The 13,368-nt window shown below is 39.5% G+C and overlaps 1 protein-coding gene across 1 annotated transcript in view; it reads right to left on the bottom strand.

Annotated features, from left to right (window-relative positions):
- Positions 1–13,368, bottom strand: part of SLC1A2 (solute carrier family 1 member 2) — a 77,249-nt gene that overhangs the window by 27,123 nt on the left and 36,758 nt on the right. The window contains exon 2 of the mRNA XM_010196466.2: positions 710–849. Coding sequence (XP_010194768.2) covers positions 710–849 — 140 coding nt within the window. The remainder of the gene's footprint in view (positions 1–709; positions 850–13,368) is intronic.

Below are 13,368 nucleotides of genomic sequence, written 5' to 3'. Positions count from 1 at the left end.
ACTTTTGATACAATGGAAAGTATATGTGTACTTAAAACTTTTTCTGGAACTTCATCAGGCACCTTCTAAAGATGATTCAAAGCAAATACTGTCTAATCACTCCAGCAGTATGGGTTTTGAAGGCTGAGAAATATGGATGTGAAATGCACAGCTCAAGACCAGCTGCAGCTGGTCTTTCAAACAACAACAAAATAGAGTATGTCTATGAATTTGCTGCATTTGGCTGTTAGGCTTTCAGTGAAAAAGGACCAGGCAAAGAGCCAGTGAACCACAATAAAATGTCAAACTTCCATATTTGGAAGCTGTTGAAGCCAGAGGCAATATTCAGGATGAGATCATGGAGTGCTGGCTTACAGCTACAAGGAGAGACACAAACCTTAAAAGCAGCAGATAAATCGGAGATAAAAGATGAGGGAAAGTTGGAAGAGTTTTTGTCTCTTTTCAGGTAATTGAAAGAAAAAAGTGTAGTTCATGTAGTTCTACTGGCTGGCCTTGGGACTCAGAACACACTTCATTCAAAACCAGATACAGAACATATCTCAGTGGTGTGGATTTGCTCCACCTTGTGCCAGTAACACCCTGCACACCTGAACTAAAGTGACAGTGCCTCTGGCTATCCTATTTACTCTCTGGCTCTTCAGCTGGAGCAGCTGAGGCCCCAGACAGGGGCTGTGGTGCTACAAGAAGGAGCAGAGGCTCGGCAGCTTACCGAACACAGTCAGGGTCAGGAGCAGGTTCCTGTGCAGCGACTGGCAGAACTGCACACAGATGTTCCTGGATCTGTGCTCTACTGGACTCAAGTGACTTTCATGCATCCGCACTTCTACTTGCTTAGGCATATTGTTGGCACTAGAACAAAAAAAAAACCAAGAAAATCAAGTAAAAGTTACAGCACCAGATGCAAAAAGTGAAAGTCTGGATTACTTCCATCATGTATAACTGGGGAACCTGATGCACATTCCATCGCTTCCCACATTTCACAAACATTGTATATTGACTGCTCTGAAGAAGTTTCTAAAATGGCAATGGTTTTGTTCAACTAAAGGTGTCTCCTTGAAGTTATTTTTTGTGGTTATCCCTCAAACAGTGGAGACATAAGCAGAATTAATTCACTGAACACATAATCCCAACTGTTTCACAGACTAAACTACTGGTCTTGATCTAGAAAATTCAGTTTCCCCAAAGATTATGGCTGTCTAAAGTAGGAGAGATAGCTAAGAACAAAGTTTCTGTTAGCAGGAAAAAGGTAGATTTTAATACCTCATTTAATTCCATTTCAGGAAAAGAGTTTAAAGATGAGGATTTATTTGCAAATGAGAGCATTGCAGAACAAAATGTTTTATTTTGACATTACACATTTTACTATAATACAATCAGAATGCTGAGGTCAAAAGAATCTTTTTCAACTTGGTTCTAATGAGACTTGAACAACTGCCACTGAAAATTAGTAAGAAAACTACACATTCCCTAAGAAAACTTTTGGTTTTATTGAATTGGCAAGGTGTAGAGGAAAAAGGGGTTTTTTACTAACTCTGGTTTATATTTGAGTAAGAATATGAGTCCAGAACTTGGAAAGCCATGCCTCTAACTTTCTCAGCACCTGAGAAATCATTAGCAATACAAAAATATTAACTATACAAGCCATCAAAATGTACTTGGAAAAAAACCCCAAACCACACACAACAAAAATACTACTGTAAATAAATCATACGATTTTCCTAAAACTTAAGGTTATCTACTTAAATATGAGAAATGGGCAAACCCCAATTTTTTATTATCAAATATATATTTTGACATCTGGTCTGATGCCAGATTAGAAAAAGATTTTAGAAAAAGGAAACCAAACCTTCCTCTACAACAGTAGGCTGAGGTCTACAGACTTAAAACAGGTCTGACAAGATATGTAAAGTTTCAGTAGTCTCAGTACTAAACCATTTTCAGGGAATCAAAACACAATTGGAATATAAATTCAGTCATTTTGATGCAAATAGTTTCATGATTTTTCTTTTCAAAGTGAAATGTCATTTCTTTCCAATACATTTGGTTGCTAAAAAAGTAACTGCAACAGAAAATGGATTAGAGGATTCTCTCCGTTTTAAGGGGCAAAAATCCCTCCAAGTGTTGTAATTTTTATTTCATACCTTTTTACAGTGGTGATTGCCACATAATGTCCTGCTGATGGTGGAATAACAAACAAGTGTGTCAGTGCACGCTCTGACAACTTCAGTGTGAGCCATGCCTACTTCTTGAAGGCTTGGCAATCAGAGATACATAAGAATTAGCCAGGGAACAACATGCATAGCGGTTATTTGAGGAACTATGAGAAAGATGAGACAGCGTCTGCAGTTTTCATGCACAAGGGCCACAAAGCCATGAAATCGCTGGTGGAAGTGTGCCACAGAATGAAGGAGCTTGGGATCCAAACTTTGCAACTGAAGATTACATCTAGTTTTGCTTGCACTCTGAATACCGATGTATAACTTGTTTTGACTTGCATAATTTTTGATTCACTACAGGTTGATTATATATTCCTCTGAAACTTTGAAATATGGGCAGCTGTAACTCAGAAGAAAACCTTAGAGGCTCCTCCAGTAGGAAATAATTAGGCAGAAATGGAACGGATCAGTAAAGAGAAGCACCTGATGCCTTTCTTGGATTTTGCTTTGGAATAACTTTAATCTGGTTTCCTGGGCCATTTTCCAGCTGATGCCATGCCTATAGCTTCATATTATCCAAAGAAAAGCCATCTCACAAATGCCTGCTTCCTCAGGTATGGGCCTCTAATTCACAGATAACAGAAGCGTATCATTCCCCTGACACCATTGCTGATACAAGTCCTGTCGTGCAGAACAAAGCTTCTGGTACTGCTCTTGTATTCAGGCCTTATTTCTATTCCCATTCCACTCCATGTTTAGTCAACACACAAAGATTCATGAACAGAGATGGTGGACCTACTCCCACAGCTGCTGTGACTACTGCAGGATTATACCTCGACTGAACCAAAGTCAATCCAGAGCTTTTATAAGACAAGTTCAGTCATGTAAATTGTAGATATCCAAATATCCTGGGAAAAGGGAAGGAAAGGAGGACACAAAGCTCTTTAAAGGCATTCCTAAATTTCCAAGAACTCAATACTCTATTGTGTGCTTCCCTCAAGTGCAAAATAAGGGGTTTATACTCTCCAGCTCTTTGAGATTGTAAATGAACCTTCAGCAAAGACTGACATTCTGATTGGCACAGGTTTTTTGAAGAAGACACAATATACACAGCCTGCAGATCTTCTACAAAAAGCATCTTCTACATAAAGATAGAAGAATATCATCACATGAAAAATCATACCACAAAGACTAGTAATCTAAGCATTTGCAACTGTTAGCACTGCTCTTAGCAATGAGATTTTTATCATCAGACCAGACACAAAGTATCTAGGTTTCTGAGTATGTTGTGGAGGGAAGAGGAAGGAAAACTATAATGAAATAAAAATCTTCTGTGAAGGATAAGAGAAGCTTCTTGTGTAGCACCTGCTAAAATCAGTATTTAGCACCAGAAATTTTCTATCCAATTACTAGAAGATGAAAATCTATTAGACCTCTAACTTTTGTCTTACAGGCTGAGTCACCTTCTTGTGCTGTTTCTGTGCCTCTATTTGCATCTTGTAACCAATATTTAGCTCCAGAAGAATGCAGAACTTTTTGCACTGAGACCTGCATTCACATAACAATGTAACTGCAAGAAGTTCCTATTGAAGTCAACAGAAGATACACAAATGAGTGTTAGAACAGAATCTGGGTGCTTATAGAAATCTATCCTCCTCTGTTGTGTCACAGATACATGTGCACTCTCACGTGTACAGTTCTCCATATCGTGCCATGGTAAAGCATGCAATGAAGAGGGCTAAAGAAGTATAAGGCTTTCTTGTGCTCAGATTTTTTTTTCTAAAGGAAAAAAATTAGTGCATGGCAGAGTAGATCTTGGCTGTACATGAACTCAGAGGCAGTGCTGGAACTCAATGCAAAGCCAAAAGCGTACCAATGACATGAGTTTCTCCTGCACAACTGAACACTACTAATACAGTCTGCATGTTGATAGTACCTCTGTACATAGGTAGGTATCACAAAGCAGTGCAGAATGCATTTCAGCAGCTGTGATCTTTCAAACATGCAAATTATTATCTTGGTTAAATAAATCATTGTTCCACTGCACTTAGCTCCTGTGACTATTCAAAGTAACGAAACATTCTGAATGGTCCTCCGAAACCCATCGGATCAAAAACTCTTTCAGTCTAACTTCACTGAAGCCAGAGTATGATAAGAAAAATTAATTCTGCTCATTATTTTCATATGTCATATGGACAAGCAGAAAAACAGGCTCCAAAACAGGCCCACAGAGAAATGTAATAACTGAAACCTTCAAAGAAGATAGTATTTTCTGCCAACTACAGGCATATGAGTACATTGATAGGACTTGCAAAAAATGGACTGAATATTGGAAAATGAGTGGTAAGATGAAACAGCACATCACATTAAACAGTGCATACCAAGAGCTAGATGTACATGGTGGCTTTTGAATGACTGAGTATGACCTTCTGCCTAGCCCAGTGTCACCCATCCTTCTCCCTTTTCAGGCAGCACTCACCCCTAGAAAAGGAGAGGAACTCCTTTGAGCCCAGATTTGACTTTCATTCATCTTAGGAGAGTACAAAAGTGTCTTGAGGTGAACATAATCTGCATCTTCATTGACTTCAAGTACACTGTACCCTGCCAGGGTGGTACGTCAGCACAGTAACAGAAATGAGCATCAGAATTAAACTGCTGCTCAACCATCTTTTAAGGAAAAAAACAACCTCTTCACCAAATAACCAAGATGTTAGCTACTTGCTCCTTCCCCTGTACCTCATCCCCACAGTATGCACAAGGTACAAGAAAAAAATCCGTCCATAAGCATTTGATTTTAGACTATTTAAATATTTATAGTCAGTTTTGCAGGTAAGACATACAGTGGTATATGAGATAATCTATTCATCTGCACTTTTAAAGCTGTAGCCTGTTTCTCTTGTTGGTTGCTAGGCATATTAGTGTCAAAATGCAGGAAAAAGAAACCTATTAAAACACCAAGGTCCCTGGGATTTTTTTTGTTTCTGTTTCCAAGCATTTTTTCTTAGGTTTTATTTTATCTCCCTCTGGGAAAGATTGTTGGTCTATTTCTTTTCCACTGCTTCTTTCTTTCTTGTATTCCCACTGAAGCTTCTGAGACTAAAAGGTTAGAAATACTGTTTGCTGCTTTTCCTTGGTTACCAAATACCTTTGTCGTTACCTTTCCTCACAAAAGTTAAGGGTTAACAACTTACACAGCGCTTGAGTCACAATACCCTTTTATTCTCAGTCAGTTATGGGGAAAGAACTCTGCACCTCTCAAATACTTACCCAGCTTGGCATAAACCCCGAGTAGGGACTGGAGAGAAAGAAATAATCTTTCATCTAAATGAAAAATGTAGGCAAAGATCATAACAATGCTATGAAAACAGATGCTTCATACAGGGCAAATTAGCAGAGAGAACATTTAATCTGTATAAAGTTTTCAGCTGTGTCAATTAATCAAGCAGGTACATTTCAGTATAAAAGTCTGCTTTGAGTAGCACTGCCTGGAGAGTAATTTAGTCTTTAATTTTGGGAAGGGTGGGCTGTTTAGAGATGTTCTTGTTAGCACAGCAAATGGCTATTTTTGAACAGGACAGCAGAATGAGAATAATATTTTTAGGAACTGCTAACATAGCTCTTGGGTGTTTATTAAGGGTTATTTAGTAAAGACTCAAGGTTTTGGCAAAATATTTAGGACAGGTTTTGGGAAATAGCATTTTCTTCCCAGAATACCATCAATAAAGCAACAACTTCTGGTTTTCAGCAATTATTTTAATCTAGGTAGCAAGAGCTACTGTTGAGAAAACAATGTGGGACAGATTGGATTAGGTTTCAGTTCTGGGTCTAAGAACATCTTTTGAGTTAGATGTTTGCTATCAAACCAAACACCTCTCTCTTCTGAAGCAATGAGGAAATAGCAGTAATAAATGTTAATATGTGTACAGTTGTTTCTAGGAGGACTGGCCTTTTAAAGAAAAATAAGGAGGAGGGCAGGGGGGAGAAAGTTGAAGTAGCTTTCTTGACCTCAGAATAAAAAGTGAACAAGCTGCAAATGTCTTCTTGCCAAGCACCTAATGCTCAGTGAAGAGGTTCAAATGTAGTCATGGCTAAAAAGTCATGAGAGTATCATGAAGTCTGAGTGTTTGAGGGTATCATAAGGTTTGGTGCATAGTAACCTTGGTGAATCCTCACTGACAGAGCTCCTCCTAGCAATCAGTGGAATTACATGGGAGTAAATGAGAGCTTAACCTGCCCTGAAGGGTATTTGTTAGCATCAAGGCTGGGTTCAGGGTTGTACCTCTTCCCCTTTCCCTGGAGAGACAGAGTCACATCAATTATACAGCATCACGTGCTGTGTTCTCAACAGTGAGCAGGAGTAGGCATCTGCTCCACCACACAGGCTCTGCTTTCTCCTGTTCTGTAGGTAGAAAAGGGTCTACTCTAGTTGCCAGATAAAATATACATGATTAGAAAAACCTATGGAACATGACCAGGACAAGAGGGGTTTCGCTAGCTGAATGTGAGGACCCCAGACTGTCTGCCACAATTCCTGTGAAATTAAGGCTCAAGCATCAGTTTACCAAACTTCTGGTTTGAGCTGAAATAGAGTTATCTGCTGGTTACGTTAATTATATCATGACAATGCTGGTGAGCTTGTTTTGGGAACCATTCTGAGACTATATTGCTCCACTGTGCCATGGCATGTGCTGTAGCGTGGGGGGTTACTTTCTTAGATTAAATATCGTTTTCAAACCACTGTGGAGCTCATCCTACACAGTCATAGCGCAGCTAAAATACCTTTGTTGTGCAAAGTACACATTAGCTTTGGCCTCACTCCTGCTGTCTGAGTCCAGTTGTTAAATATTGTATTTTACAGCGATAAAATATTCTCATCAGGTTTCAGCCTCTTCAAAAACATTTTTTACAAAATGCAAAAACAAACACAGAAAACTTCTACAAAGAGTAACATAAGATTTGGCCTGCATTAACAATGGGCTTACTTTAATCCTCTTGCTGCCACTAAGCCCTTCTGTTGAATTTTAAACTATATTATGTAGGTTTTTTATTCTGAGTGGAGATTTAGTCATTTAGTCAGATTTTAGTCATTAGATTTAGCCTGATCTGGCATAGGGACTGGTGTTACAAGCACCACCCTGAAGCATAAATTGCCTTTTTGCAGTGGAGAACCCTTCTCCCTGAATCACTTTACAACCATGTTGTTTTCTCTGAGCTAGCATTTAGTGTACATTCTGTGAGTTCAACATAATCATATGGGTGAGTTTAATCATAATCATATCAGTACCACAAGGCAACCAGGCCTGGTCAACGTGGTTTTATGAAAGGCAGGTCCCATTTGACCAACGTGATATTCTTCTATGACACGATGACCCACTTAGTGGATGAGGGGAAGGTTGTAAATGTGTCTTCCTGAATGTTAGTAACGCCTTCAACACAGTCTCCCACAGAATCCTCCTGGAGAAACTATCTGCCCATGGACAGCCATTCTATATTGACTTATCTATTAACTGGGCTGCAGCAATATGTCTGAACAATAAGAAAGTGCTGGATCTGCCAGGCAGGAAGGAACTGTTTTCTATTCACAGCCACACATCCTATGCATGTCCACAAACGTGGCTTTGAATAATTCCTTCAGACAGACTGCAGCATATGGATAAAGTCTCTTCCTGTGCAAGATTTATCCTAATAATTTGTGATTTAGATTTTATATAGCATTTTATGGCATGTGGAAAAGAAAATGAGCCCCTGTGGAGATGTTGTGAACTAAAGCTCACTTTTCAGGGAATCCTACAACATAAACCACATGAAGTCAACAGATCACACTGAGTTTATTAGAAAGAAGATAATCGTACTTTAAAAAAGCAAGTATGTAACTGCATACCTGGAAATGCTTTGGGAGTGTCTAGTAGGCAGGGGAGAAAGCAATCAGGGTAAAACGTAGGTGTCTGCAAGGGAGAGAGGTGGACTTTTCTGCAGTAAATGCAAAAAGAAGATATGTAACATCAGCTTGCTGCCCTGTGGGTGGTGGGTCTGAGGGCAGGGAGCCCTGGGAAGCCTCATGGCATCCTTCCACCGGGCAGCTGGCAACCCACTGCCTGCAGGCCTCACAGAGCACTGTCCTCAGGCCTCTTACCCAAATGCATGGCACTTCAGCGAGTTAGCTAACTTTGTAAATTAGTGGCATGACAAAGGCTAACTGAAAGAGATAACTGCATTACAGTTCCTAAGAGCAAAGCCAAGGTAGTTATCCAGAACTCAGGCAAGATAGGTGTCTTGTGGACTTCCATGGTCCTTGGCAAGGAAGATCTTTACTAGGACAAAAGTTTTAGTGATTGGCAATCCACTCTTTGCAGAAACAACTGAAAGACCCAAAGGTGTTTCTTTCATCTGCACACACTGACCAGTCTACAAAGCGGAGTGAGCAACCAAAGACTTGTGCTATGCTCCTCTCCTTGTGAGCATCTGCAGGGTGAAATAACACTGCCTTGGTAGAGATTAGCCATTGTTCATATAGGGAGACAGGATTTGTAATTAATATAGCTCACATTTTAGCAAACAAAGAAAAAGTTTCCATAATTCTTCCTGTTTGCCAAGTATTTTGATTCATACGGACATGAACTTTTTTTAAACAAACCTTCAAATTTGGCACTGTTGCATTTATGTGAAGCTCTGGCTCTTTACTATCTCTGCTTTTCTGAGCCTCAATTTCAATATGAATCAACCTGAAAAAGCAAATACTACATGACATGATAAAGATTCAGATTTACTCTAAATTTCAGACCTTAAAGGGATATCAGTTCTTTGTGAAAGGAAGGCTGCCAGGTTTTGTTTGTTTCCGGTTTGGCATAAATGAGGTGCATGTCTATCTACAGGGACTGTATTCTATCCATCATTCAGAGTCTAAAGCAAGAAAGTGTGTTTTTAACCATACAGTACCTCCCACACGTACCTACCATACAGGTGATCTTTTATTTATATAATGACACACAAGTGGAACATCTTTTTTTAACGGACTAATTTCTGATAGGGCTTTACAGTGGTGTAACAACCTAGGAACTTGCATGCTTCATTAACCCAGAACTATGTAATGAGTCTGACATGAAAAGTAATAGAATTAAGGATGAATCATATTATTATGGCAAAGGATATAGTAACGATGGGCTTTGTGCAAAAAAATATCCACTTACATGCTCAGAAACTCAGAGACAAGTAAAATCATGATCATGCATTTGTTTCTACCTGAGGTGGGCCAGGTAGCACAAAGGAAAAAGGCTGTGAAATGACTAGGGATTAACGTTGTTCTCAAGGGCACAGAGCAAAGATTAAGCCAGTGAGAATGTGAGATCAGAAACTGAGCAGCAGCTCGTAGATACTCTGGCTAGGGACAAAAAGGAGTCCAAATGTGGAATTCTTTTATATAATTCAGAGTAGTTCACAGGACAGGCTGAACAAGTACCTCTGATTGGGATGGATAGTAAGAATTAATTTTGTCGTGACACTAGGAGACAAAATGCCAGTTCTCCTACGAATTTACTTTTTGGGCAATGGCTCTTGAAACATTCTTTTCCTGTGGTAAATTCTGACTGGTTTTTCACTGAAAGCAGCTACACCAGTGATTTTGGGCCACATCACTCCCATAGAACAAGGTCCTACTGGCCATGTAAAACCCCATGGCTGAACTGGTGCATCAGAGCTCTATAATTAATTGTCTTAGCTAAATCTGAACACAGCTACTAACATGCATCTAGACACCGTTAGGGATAAAAACACCAAACTAAATTGCTGAATATTTTTCTCACCATATCTGTGTATTAACCATTTATTAAGAAAAGTATAGTATGTGTGAATGAGCAGAAAACATACAAAAAATGAGGAAGAGCTTCCTTGCCCATCTGGTAATGACTACTGGTCCTGGTATCCACTTTGAAAGTTCCCTATAGCTTTAACAGCTGCATGGGAGTACCCATCAGATGAAGTAGGAGTCTTATTAATACTGTGCTCTAATGAAGGGCCGGTAACTTCCAGGTAACTGAGAAATACAGCTCCAAAGTATCTTTCACTGAAAATGGTGACCATTGCTTTAACTTGCAAACAGAAGTTCCCGCTCATACTAGAGCTTCATCTCTCTTTTGCAGTGTGTTCTAGAAGCTGCATATCCACCTAGTTGCTTCTCAAAGTACTAAAAAACCTTTAGTTTGTAAAAGCTTACTGAGAGGTGACTCGATAGTGCTATGTTTGCCATACACATTCAGCCAGAAAGACTAGAAAAATCCAGATGTAAAGCAAAAATTAGAACCAGAGCTCCTTTCTGACTTCCAGTAGCTAAAGTCTGAGCTGGCTTACTCTTCACATTTCCAGCGTTTTCCTCTAAACAAAGGGCACAAATAGGTCTTCAGATAACTTGAACAAAATAAACCAATTCACTAAAAACATGTATTCAGTTCCATGGGATGTTTGTCAATGAGCCAGCAAATAATGTTGAATCCAGCACTGATTCTGTTCTAAAACATTTCTCCGTGCTTCCTGTGTGGGAAATCTCTTTTTCCAGAAAGTATTGTGGACAGAGTCAGAAACCATTTGCACAAAGAGCAACTACTAATGAGACTACAAGAAAACAGTTGAGCTTCTACACAGAAAATGTCAGAATTTGGAAACAAAGTCCCAGTTTGCTCCTATGTCATACCCTGACGGATGTTAATTTTACTTCAGCTATAGATAATGGTGTTTCACAGTTCTTCTCCAAAATCTGACTTACAAGGAAACTTTAAGCAACTGTCAAGCTAATTTCTCTGAGTGCCAGAAACCTCTATGAAAGCGCAGAGGTCCCACAGCATAACTTTACAAACAGACTATAGTTGTTCACCAGTACAATGTTACCTCACAAGCTGAAAAACAAAAAAGGCATTTTAGGCTTTTTCTCTCATCATGTGACATATTCTCTCTTAAAATGTATCCTGTTCAATAAACTTCTAGTCATTCTTTTTTCTTACTTATTTTGGTGAGGTTTTTTTCCAGAGTCCCTGATTCTGTTTTTATGCCCATACACTTTGATTAGAGCCAGACATTCAGATTGCTTTAATCAGAACTACTGTTTTGACAAAATTGCCTTGGCTAAACTCTGCTCATGTTCTTTGAAAAAAGTTTCAACAAAAATTACTTGTGCTGGACCCTGAGAAAGCAAAGAAACTTACTTTTAAAGGCATACTAACTTCCTGTAATATGTTAAAGAGATTACAGAAAACACATGTAGCATAACCGAATCCCTTTGGGACAAATGATTTCAGCCGTAAACTGCAAGCAAGCTTCTCAGAGCAGTACTTCGGTTCCCACTCAGCAAGCTCCGATGAGTGTATGCCATCTGCTGGAACCAAAACAGGCTTCTTGCAGAGGAAACCCTAAAAGGTAACAGTAATTTTCACCCAGTGTAAAGCATCTTCTTCATTGTCTTACCTGCCATAAGAATTAGAGTTTGGAGACTTTTTTTTCATCCTATCCCTTTAAAACAAACAAACACCCTGCGATCACATTTTGAGGAAAGGAGGAACAAGTTTGCCATATACATGGACTAGGAATTTATTCTAGTAGCTGTATGAATTGGGATGGACATTCAGATAAGTAGGCTGTTCAGATGATCTGTTTATATTGTTCCCTCCTTATCAACATATCGGAGATGTCTGCTAGGAAACAACACGCAGCAAACCGACAGTATTAAGATGGGAGCTCATAAATATAAAATAGCTTTCATAAACAAGTGTGTATTTAGGATTGTGGTCCTAAGGATGGATGATTAGGCTGTTTTCTACCTTAAGTATTTGACATGTGATGCCCTCAGGGCACACACCACTCCATCAAAGGACCTGCCTTTTTCTCCCCCAGGCCTGCTTACACTCATTTTACAGACACAAAAGAGTTGAGAGAAGGTCAGCACTGGCAGGAACAAGATTATTATTTTTGACATTCCCAAAGGCTCTATCCTAACAGAACATTTTCTTGAATATTTTATTTTTGCTGCTAATTTAGTATTGACCACTGGACTGTAGCATAACACTTTGGGTAGCCTCAGCTGAGCTACTTGCTCCCTAGTGCATTCCTAGGGAGATGCAGCACCGTTACTATATACATGTTGAAGATAGCCAAAAGTTGTGCGGCTCTACAGCAGGATGCATCACTCTGAGCTGCAGCAGTTGGTGTTCTGCATGATACAACTACTGTCACTGCGTGAGGATGTAGCAGTTTCTGTGAAAACCAGGATGGATTTTCTAACCCTGGCCAAACTCAGTCATGGAAATTTTAATTTTTCAGTTAGTAGAAATTTAAAAAGGTTAATTGTCCAAATGATGCGGTGCTACTCACCCTAACGACTGAAGCACAGGTCAGACTAAAGGGTTCATTTAACCCATTTTGAAATCTCTGACAGTGACCACCTCTAGACACCCAGGATATGACCTTAAGACAAGCATGTAGCACAGTATTTCCAAAAGTATTGTCCTGCTATTCATCAGCCTGTGGGTGGTGGGTTTCAAGTGTTATCTGGACATAAACTGGAAGACTCCTTCAAATACAAAGTTAGCAAAAGAAAGTACAGGCATACATCACAAGCAACTTTTCCTGTCCTTTCTTGTGCGACTTGTAATCCAGACTGCTTGAGGAGAGACTGAGACATGGGGGACCTTTGTAGAACATGCTTGTAGGAAGTATGCAGAGTTTTAGCTTGAATTACACCCAGTTACATTCCAAATCATAAATTACAGAATTATCTTAGCCATGTTCACTATGTCTATGTTTTCCACAGCAAATTCCAAAGTGTATTATGTAAACATCATCTTCAGTAAAATGGTGACATGTTTCAGGGTGCCTCAGTCCAAGGAATAAAAAGTCTAAGCCCAATAATGAACTCTCATGAGGTAAATCCTAAGGTTTTAATTGAGTTCTTAATGAGATTTCTACTAAAATCACTTGAATGTTTGCCTAGAGTTGAAGCTATGGAAAATCTCATTTGCTTTGAGAGCGAATTATTGCCAAGAAATAAAAGAGCCGAGACCATAAAATGGCTAAGCAATGGATGTCTTTAAGTGCGTTTGAGAAGTGCCAGTAAAACTGCATGCCACGTGACACCCTACAGCATGGCCTGGCCTGTCTCTGGGCCCGTGTCAGAGGACACACACAGCACTGCAGGCTTACTTCACAGCACATCACACCCAAACACAACTCT

Source organism: Colius striatus, chromosome 6 (genome assembly GCF_028858725.1).
Source record: "Colius striatus isolate bColStr4 chromosome 6, bColStr4.1.hap1, whole genome shotgun sequence".
In the NCBI taxonomy this organism is placed as follows: domain Eukaryota; kingdom Metazoa; phylum Chordata; class Aves; order Coliiformes; family Coliidae; genus Colius; species Colius striatus.
This window is presented reverse-complemented; position numbering and strand designations above follow the sequence as displayed.